The sequence below is a fragment of the Pygoscelis adeliae genome, unplaced genomic scaffold (genome assembly GCF_000699105.1).
Source record: "Pygoscelis adeliae isolate BGI_AS28 unplaced genomic scaffold, ASM69910v1 Scaffold65, whole genome shotgun sequence".
Taxonomy (NCBI): Eukaryota; Metazoa; Chordata; class Aves; order Sphenisciformes; family Spheniscidae; genus Pygoscelis; species Pygoscelis adeliae.
Window position 1 is genome coordinate 1,628,470 of NW_008824864.1, and position 9,562 is coordinate 1,638,031.

General features: G+C 42.1%; 1 protein-coding gene across 1 annotated transcript in view; it reads right to left on the reverse strand.

The window, feature by feature from the left end:
• The window catches only part of ANO2 (anoctamin 2, calcium activated chloride channel), a 188,227-nt gene extending 182,391 nt beyond the window's left edge, over window positions 1-5,836 (reverse strand). Inside the window, exon 1 of the mRNA XM_009324365.1 lies at window positions 5,498-5,836. Within this exon, the coding sequence (XP_009322640.1) occupies window positions 5,498-5,836 (339 nt within the window). The remainder of the gene's footprint in view (window positions 1-5,497) is intronic.
• Between the last annotated feature and the right edge of the window lie 3,726 nt (window positions 5,837-9,562).

Here is a 9,562-nt window from a genome sequence, read left to right on the forward strand (position 1 = left end):
TGGGAGGTTGGCTTGTTCATTTTGTTTTTTAGGGTGGTTTGTTTTGTTTTGGTTTTTTACACAAAAATTCAAAAACATGCCTTGGACTATCAAGCAGAAAAATCCAGTCACAATGACCACCATCAGTAGCATTGTTATCAACAGTACTGCGTAAACTGATACATTGAGGACCTTAAGGACTTCCTTGCCTCAAAGTGTAACGTAGCCAACAGAGTTTAATGAGACATCCTTGAAACTACATTAGCTCTAAAATTCAAGTTAGATGAACTTCTTGGAAGGTAATTTATACTTGGTTTTAAAGTTGTCATCATCTTCCCGTTAAAAGATATTTTCATCTCCTAAATGCTATTTAGCAAAGCACATTTCATTTCCAATGTGCTTGAAAATGATCCTACTTTGTCAGAATGCCAAGGTGCATCTCCAGTGTCTTCTTATTCTATTCCTGTTATGCTTTGCCATACATAATACTGATTGAATACAGTACATGTTGCATTTGCAGTCGTTAAAGCAGCGGTACAACTCAAATTTAAGTGAACTACTGATGTTCCACATTAGGTGAAACATAACAATCAGTTTCCCCAGGAAAAAAAAAAAGAAAAAAAATTCAACCCCAAGAACTGCCTGCAATGTCAATGGTATTTATTGCCCTTTCTGGGAATCCAGGTGGAATATTTGAGGATACTCTTAAGGTGGCCCTATCTCAGGCAATTGTTTGTGTATCTAATCTAATGCAAAATTTGACTTGTGCCACTAGTGTTAAATAGGGTTTATTTGGAGATAACTGTCATGGCTTCACAAGGGTAAATGTGACCTGCTGCCATTCCTTCGCAGTTTACAAAGACATGCCAAAGAATCTGGGTTCTGGCATGGACATCTTGGAAAAAAAGTTTTACTATACTTTTAACTGTGTTACTTTGAAGCAGAGGAAGCAAATCCTGCAAATGCTTAACACTATGCAGATTAGCGTAAGTGTTTACAGGATCTGTATTAGTGGGGTCTACATTAGTCACTATGTAATACTGTAAAATACAAGGTCATTAATTGTACATACACATGCAAGAGTCAACACCAGGTTTATTTCATCTACCTTTGTAGACTGGTCAAACAGAGCAGTCACAGATGCAAACATTATTTTTACTCATAGCAAACTATGCAAAACAGTAGTTCTGTGTTGCTATGCTGCTGTCATCAGAAGTGAATAGGAAGCTTCCTCTTCTGTCTTATTCTTTCCACCAAGTATCACTTCCACGTAACCCTAAATTATGCTAACTCAGTTGTTTTCATGGGCACACGCTACACTGGACCACCCAAATGTTTTGATTTGAAGAGAAGATAACCAGCCAAAGAGCTCCTTAAACCTGATCTGCCACTTGTGGTCTCTGAAACACGGAACATCAAGACTGAAAGTTGATGGTGGCAGTATTTGTTATAACACATTAATATATGCTATGGATCAGGTATGACTTTACCAGGGAGCATGGTAAGAAGGTTGTCAAATCTCACTACGACCACCCATCATTATGGGTACTGAATGTCACATTAGAGAGGAAGAAGTTGTAACATTCAACTTCATGCCCATTGCCTTTATTGTGCGCCTTGTCTTCAACATGCAAAATAATATCTCAGTTTAAAAACAGGAAAACAAAAAACCCCAAGGTTATGTTAAGAGAGAACAAAGTTTCTCTGGAGGACAGCAATAACAAATGATAAAAAGTTATAAGAAAGTTGAAAACTGGTCAAAAATTCATTAATTGACAAATAATAACTGGGTGGATATGGAGACAGACCATAATCTTGCCTATTTTCCACATATTCAAAAAAGAGTAATACTCCCCTCTCCACATACAAATTATATATTTTCTTTTATTTTCTTGTGTCTGTTCTTCTACACAATGAATTAGCAATACAAGTTAGAAAGGTGTTTGTCCCCAGTTACTCAGCATATAACAGCCATATTAACATCATATGTTAACAAACATATCAACATCATGGAAAATCCCACTTCTTCAAAAAGATAGTTGTAGAAATAAAGATTTTTAAATTGTCATAATGCTATCCTGTGTTCCTAGAGATTAATTTCCTGACATCTAAATAGTTTTAGCATACAAAAGCAGCTTCTAGAGGAACTCAAACATCCTGTGAGGTTAGCAGACTGAGTAGCCCGATGCAAAAGATGCTGTGCTTAGTTCATTTAGGTTAATCAAGCTTACAGTCTTTACAAAGTTGGGTTAACTGAGATCATAGACTAAGCAACTTTCCAACCATGAGAAGACAGATGCCCTTAGAAGTCATTAAACGCTGAACCAAACATATTACTCAGAGAATATATCCTTCATGACTTCCACAATATCAGTTAAAAAAGGACAATGGCTTGTTCCCTTTTTTGTTGTTTGTTTGTTTGGGGTTTTTTTTGCTCAAGCAATGAGGTTAACAAGAACCAGAACTACATAGGCCCTATCAAAGATAATTTTTTTAGCTGTATAGCTACTATAGGCCACCTAGAAAGGACAGCACAGAGATGTTCATTGAAGACCACAGATATAGCAGATACCCTTTTGCCCTCTTCCTTTCTATTGCTACTGCTTCAAGTAAAAACTGATGCTGTTTCAGGAAAGAGATTGTGTTCAGGATAGCCTATTGTTCTTAAATGAATATTTTTCTTTGCAAGACCGTATGCAGGTGACATGGGCTAGAGCAGGCCTTGGTTTCTCTAGCTTAAGGGTCCAAAAGTGGAATCCCTTGTACAGGAGCTGTTTTGAGTTACCTTTGCAGCCAGCCCTCTGAGCAGGAGATCAGACTCATCTTAGGACCTGGTTCAGAACATATGGCAAGAGTGAGATATGTATTAGAGAATATGTCTCAACTTCCAATACTACTATATGAAAAAGATCCACTTGTTATACTAGCACTGAAACAAAAAAAAACCCAAACATGCATGTTCAGCACAAACCACTAGAAATGTACTAGTTGAAAGTCCACTGTGTTATACACCAACAATACAGCATTCTGTGATTAAGACTGTTCTGAGTTTAGTGAACCTGTAGACACATGTTTTTCCTAGGACTAAAATCAGAAGTTGTTCTCACATCAGCTCAACACACAATTTTAATCAACATATAACGCCAGCTGTACCCTTCACATGTGCCTGATCAGCATGTTCTATGAAATTCACAGCAAGATAACAAAGACAGCAGCTTCAGCATGTTTTAACAGGAGTTAATTAACAGGAGAAAAAAAACAGCCAAGTGAGAAAAAGAAAAGGAAGTAAAAGCCACATGTCTTGGGCAGGGAAGAATAAAGATAATGCATAGTCCCTTCCAGTTTCTCAGGAGATTCTGGAGGGAAAAACACTTTCCCCTTTCGATTAGACTGCTTGTGCATTGAGGGGTGGGGGGGAGGAGTGACTATGTACATACACATATACAGATAGAGAAGTGATGGGATTGCATTTTTTGTAATTTTCAAAATCCATTAATTTTTCCCATAAAAGAACCAGTCACCAAATAATTTCCTCAGAACTTTCCAGTTCATATACAAAAAGCCTTTTCCTCTTCAGGAGTAAAACCCTGACAAAAAGTTTTTTCTTGATCAGCTCTCTATGACATCATTTATTACTTTGTATATTATTTAAGAGCACACATCATCACTTGGAAGGGGTCCGAACCAGAATTTGAATCCAGCTGGACTTCGGGTAAGTAATGAGTCAAATAATCAAATCCAAATCTCCTGCTAGACTTTTCAGGTTCTGATGAAATTCAGAACTGAAAGAAGCCTCCAAAAACAGCTGTTCTCATGGGGTTTTTGCAATTTGGTTATAAACATCATAGCGGTAAGACAGTCATGTGTTAGCAGTATTAAACCTTAACCCCAATGCTTAGCATAAAAGAATCAGGATCTGAGATCACTTTTTTCTGTTCAGTGCAAGGATGGCTCAGCCAGGCTGTGCAGTGAAATACAACCCATAGCCACCTGCAACTCAGCAAACCAAGCAAGGAAAATGTTAAGGGTCAAAAAGGCCTTTCTATTTCTTTCTATTCCTGCCAGTGATTTAACGTGCGTACACTATGCCAAGTCAGCTAGACTCAAATTTTCAGATGCAGTCTGTAATTTGGTCCACATTTTTGAAGTGTTGACTGGTTGTACTGAAAGCAATACAAGCTGTAAGTTCTCAGCACCTCTGAAAAGAAGCCCTAAGTTTCTTAAATTTGGTGTCAAAAACAATAGAGTGCCTAAAACTAGAACCCAGCGGGGACTTCCCTTCAACGGATATAAATATCCGTGGCTTTCAAAGAGGTCCAAAGAGATAGCACAGCGCTCAGTGCATCAACATGGGATTTGGAAGACTCGTGCTCAATTGACCGACTGGCTGCAGTCAAGTAACCTAACCACAGCTCCCAGCTGATACAACCATAGCACTTTCCAACATAGAATCATAGAATCATTTAGGTTGGAAAAGACCTTTAAGATCATCGAGTCCAACCGTAAACCTAATATCACGCACATGTGGTGAGAATAAATACATTAAAGCCTGGGAGGTTCTCCAATTGCAGCATAGGAGCTCTTCAGTTTGTAGGTGGAATGAAGAAAATGTCACAAAGCTTACATATGGCTGGGAAGAAAGCTGAGAGTCGCACTGAAAATCACCAAGTTATTCTGAGGAAATATGAAATGTCTTAACAGCACTTCGTATTCCAGCAAATTACTTGAGAGCCTTTCTCATTTTAACAATATTAAAATGTAAACACAATTTTTTGTAAGAAAAGTGTGTTCACTGCAAGCCTTAAGAACATTTAGATAAATAAGTTTTCTACAGAAGTAAGATTGAAATTGCTACTCAATAATGCATTAAACAACAATAACAACCACGTATTTCCCAGGCAGTAAGAACCAAGCAATACAGAAACACCCCCACCATCTTCTTCTTGGCTTCACATCATATTTTAGGCATGTATGAAAATAGCTTGTACAACATATTTCTGCAGATTCCCTAATTGGGTGTTGCCATGGTGGCAGCATTTGACCCAGGGATGTTCAGTACTGAACTACTGTTCAGCAATAACAAGCTGTCTTCAGGATTAGCTCCTCAAGCTGGCCATAAGACATACCTCCAGGACATCCTACACTTGCTGTGGCTGCAGAAGCGACAGTGGGGGAGTCAGCAGGGCTGTGTTAGAAGGAAAGCAGCATATATTCTTATTTTTAAGAGTCGGCACAGGTGTGATTTGCCTCTCAGTTAATATTAATGCAGGGCACGAATGAAGGCAGGCCAGGCCAGGCCCTACCGCATGGCCACAGCCGGGCCCCTGGCCTCCACGCCTCACCTCGCCAACAGGGAGAGCGAGCAGCCATGCTCTGGGCACCTAGTCACTGCCAGGCTGTCCCACCAGCACAGCCCGGCCATGGTTACGTCCTGCATGTAGCCACCTCTGCCACCAAAGTGGCCATTACCCATCAGGGCACCCAGCGTCGCGCATGAGGAGCAACTCTCCCCTCTTACCTCAGGGTCTTTCTCTATCTCCAGCCCCACTTCCACCAGGCTGCGTTCGTACTCCTCCCGCTGCAGCCGCTTCTCCTCCTCCAGGGTGTCCAGCGGGCCGAGCTCAATCACCTCCACCCCCAGTGGCCTCGGGGGCTCCTGGGGGGCATGCTGGCCACCATCCTGCTGCTGCAGCTCCACACAGCCCTTCCCGCTCCCTCCGTTCGAAACCAGGGCCAAGGAGGCGGATCCGTGCATCGGCTCCGGTGAGCCCACACCAGCCGGGTGCCGAGCAAGGCGTTTTCGGTAGTGGTAGGCTAACACATAGTCGACCTTTCTCTTGCTGTCCCTGAAATGCATGCCGCTTGGGGACGCCTTGTCCACAGCCCCTCCTTGTGTCCCGCCCAGGTAGTTGTTTATAATCTGGGAGAGAAACACACGAGTCTCACAGACAAGAAAGCCAAAAAGCCCAAGAAGAAGCCAGGCCTAGGGTCTATCTCCACACAAGCACGTAAAGCTGCACAGAGTCAAAACTGGAGGTCAGCCGGGGGTAGGTATGACCTACAAACGTTCACTCTGCAGACCAGATTACGTCACGCTGACCTCCTCCTCCGATAAACAAATGAGATCGGGATTAGACCGCTATCTTTAGCCAATGCATGGGATACCTACCTGACAGGCAGGTACAGACACACACACCAACACTGTCTCTCTGTCCTGTACATACACAGACCATACAGGAGAAGACACCCACAGTTTGAAATGGGATTGAGGAGTGGGAATAAGGATCGCATTATAGACTGGGATATAAGAAAGGATGTGCTGTGGAGGAAAGCTGGGCAGGGGAGGGAAGCAAAAAACTACATGTGGGAAGAAAGGGAAGAAACGGATCTGAGCCAGAACAGGAGAAGGATCGTTAGTGTAGTACAAGGGCAAGAAGGGTAGGGCTGGACAGACATGCTTTGGAAAATACCAGGGATTAGAGAGGATATGTCCCATGGATGGCTAACAATGTATCGTGGTTTAACCTCAGCCAGCAACTGAGCACCACACAGCCATTTGCTCACTCTCCCGCCACCCCAGTTGGACAGGGGAGAGAATCAGAAGAGTAAAAGTGAGAAAACTTGTGGGTTGAGATAAGAACCATTTAATAATTGAATTAAAATAAAACAGTAATAACAGTAATAATAAAAAAATATACAAAGCAAGTGATGCGCAATGCAATTGCTCACCACTCACCGACCGATGCCCAGCCGGTCCCTGAGCAGTGGCATCCCCCCCGGCCAGCTTTCCCTCAGTTTATATACTAAGCATGATGTCACATGGTATGGAATATCCCTTTGGCCAGTTTGGGTCAGCTGTCCTGGCTGTGCCCCCTCCCAGCTTCTTGTGCACCTGCAGCCTTCTCAGTCGGTAGAGCATGGGAAGCTGAAAAGTCCTTGACTAATGTAAGCACTGCTCAGCAACAACTAAAATATTGGTGTGTTATCAACATTGTTCTCATCCTAAATCCAAAACACAGCACTGTACCAGCTACTAGGAAGAAAATTAACTCTATCCCAGCTGAAACCAGGACAGAATGCTAGCTGACCTGTATTTTAACGTATTATGAAAAGACTATGTGACTGACCAGTAATGCTGCAAAAGGAAATCAATGACTAAAATAATTCAAATTGCCTATGTTGCACTCAGCCACCCCCTCAGACCATCCCTGCCTTCTCATCTCCACCCTCCGAACCCTCCTGGGGTGAAGTTGCTCCTGTACTAACCCCTGCCATCACGCCCAGCCTCTATGGCAATTCTGCAGCACCTGTGTTGAACTCTGATACCAAATGTAAGGCATTCACTTTCACTTCTCATTCACTAAGATAGCCCATATGTTTTCCAAAACTGTTACCAACCACCATTTCCAGCTCAATGCTGTAGTTTAAAACCCTTCACAGAGCTCTCTACAATGTCATTCATTACAGTGACACCAGCCCTCCAGTGACTGGGGAACAACATACAAGCAAACAAGTAGGGCCAACATGATCCAAAGCAATCAATCCATAACCTAATTCCAGACATTTATGTTCCTATAGGTGGCTAGACAAGCAAAATCTTGACAGGTACCAGTTAGAGATTTCTTTCTTTCCCTGCCCCCTCTTCCATTACATGCACTGGTAGTCCTGAATGCAAAGTTAACCAAGCATGCTGCATGGCAATTTTCTCATTTGTTAACACAACACAAATTTTTGAAGGTATTGTATAAATGTGCATATTATTATATACCCCAACATCTCCCAGATTCTTGTTTTTCATTGCTTTGCTTCACTTAGTTTCCCACAAAGTAGCTTTCAGTCACCATATCACTAAATAAATCTTGGTTTTATATGCATACTACACCCTTCATTCTTTCACGAAATTATCACCAAATAATCTGTTCTGCACATTTCACTTATCACACACTTTATGTGTAAATTGTATATACAGTCCCTTTAGGCATATCTAAACTTACACTCAGCACTACATTCTGGCAGAATATAAAACTGCTTGGAAGATAGCATTTTATTGCAATTCCCCATTTCCTAGTTAGATACATTTTCAAGTAGTACTCACAGGCAGTCCATGCAAACCTCCTGGATCCATCTCTGCCACAGTGAAGAAAAACCTGTTGCAGATTTCTAGTCTCCCTTCCAGAGAGTTTCACACTATACAGCGCAGAAGTAATGATGTCACCACTCCCAGGTCACTAGCACAATGCAATGCACTAGAGAAGATGACCTCTAAGCATCCTCTCCTCCCTTACTGGCGAGTGTGGGCGGAAATCAGAAGCACAAACAAAACGTGGGAGAGGGAACAAGGAGGCTGGAGAACATGAAAAGTCACTAAGAGGTTTTCCTGTTTATTACCTGTGTGTAGCCAGCTGCCACATCCCAGCCACCTGAGAGAGCACCATAGCAACATTTGATGTTGCTGGAGTTACACAGAATAAAAGGATGAGGAGATAAAACAATGCCTCTATCTCCCTTCCTCTCTGTTGACTCTTTTCCTCACTCTTGGCAGCAAAGTGGCATCCCCATTATTATGGGTGTGTATTGCACAGAAAACAAATCAAAATTCCCACAGATTTCAGTAAGGACATTTTCTGGCCCTAAATTTGCACAGCTTTCCTCACCATGTGACATTTTGGCACAAGAAGACCTTATCAGGGAGGAACACAAATAAGTTGCAATTTGCAAAACATCACTGAAGGAACTATCAAGATCTTTCTCTCCTGCCCTCTCACAACCGTTGTAAAAGCCAGAATCAGTGATTTAAATTACCATCTTCAGTCCTACATTCACTGCTTCTTGACATTTCCAAGAAAAGTAGCCAGTGCACCAAGCAATAAGAAAACAGAAAGGTAGGATCGGCATTTCATGACAATTTTATTGTAGTCCTCTAATAGCCAACATATCACTACAAACATATCCCAAGGGGTCTCTCCTCTAACAACAGCTCTGCTCTGAAGACTGCAGCCACACTACACTTCCACCTCCCAGTCCACACTAACACCTGGGCATGCGCTGGCCCAGGGTTTGCACAGGGATAGCCAATTTAGTTATCAATCTGCAGATCTTTTACTACACTAGGAGTAACAGCAACCCCCCTATTCCTGCTCTGAAGGATTTTGGCTAAAGTAAATAATTAAGGAAAGCTTGGTGAGACTACTAGAGTAGCAATTAGTTCTTGGTGTACACTAAGAGAGCCTACTGAACTACTTAAGGCTGTAGCATTAGTTTACTTGCATAGTCGCTTTTCCCAGTACAGTGTGGATTTGCCTAACGCACAGGAGGAGTGTACCATGCTCTGCTCACCCTGCTTCAAGCCTCTTCCTCATCTCAAAGGCATTAGAGGTAAGTCAATGAACATAAAATCCTACTTACAGAACTGCTGAAGGACTCCGTGTATATGGGTGCTTCAAAAGCTCCATTGACCCTCCTGCTGTGCAAGGAATTCAGGTTTTGAGGAACTGTGAGGTATTTGCTGTTGTATGCTGAAGAAGAGTCACTTGCTGATTTTTCTGTCTTCTGTCTGTTTAGAGTTGGGTGTGAGGAGGCTAGA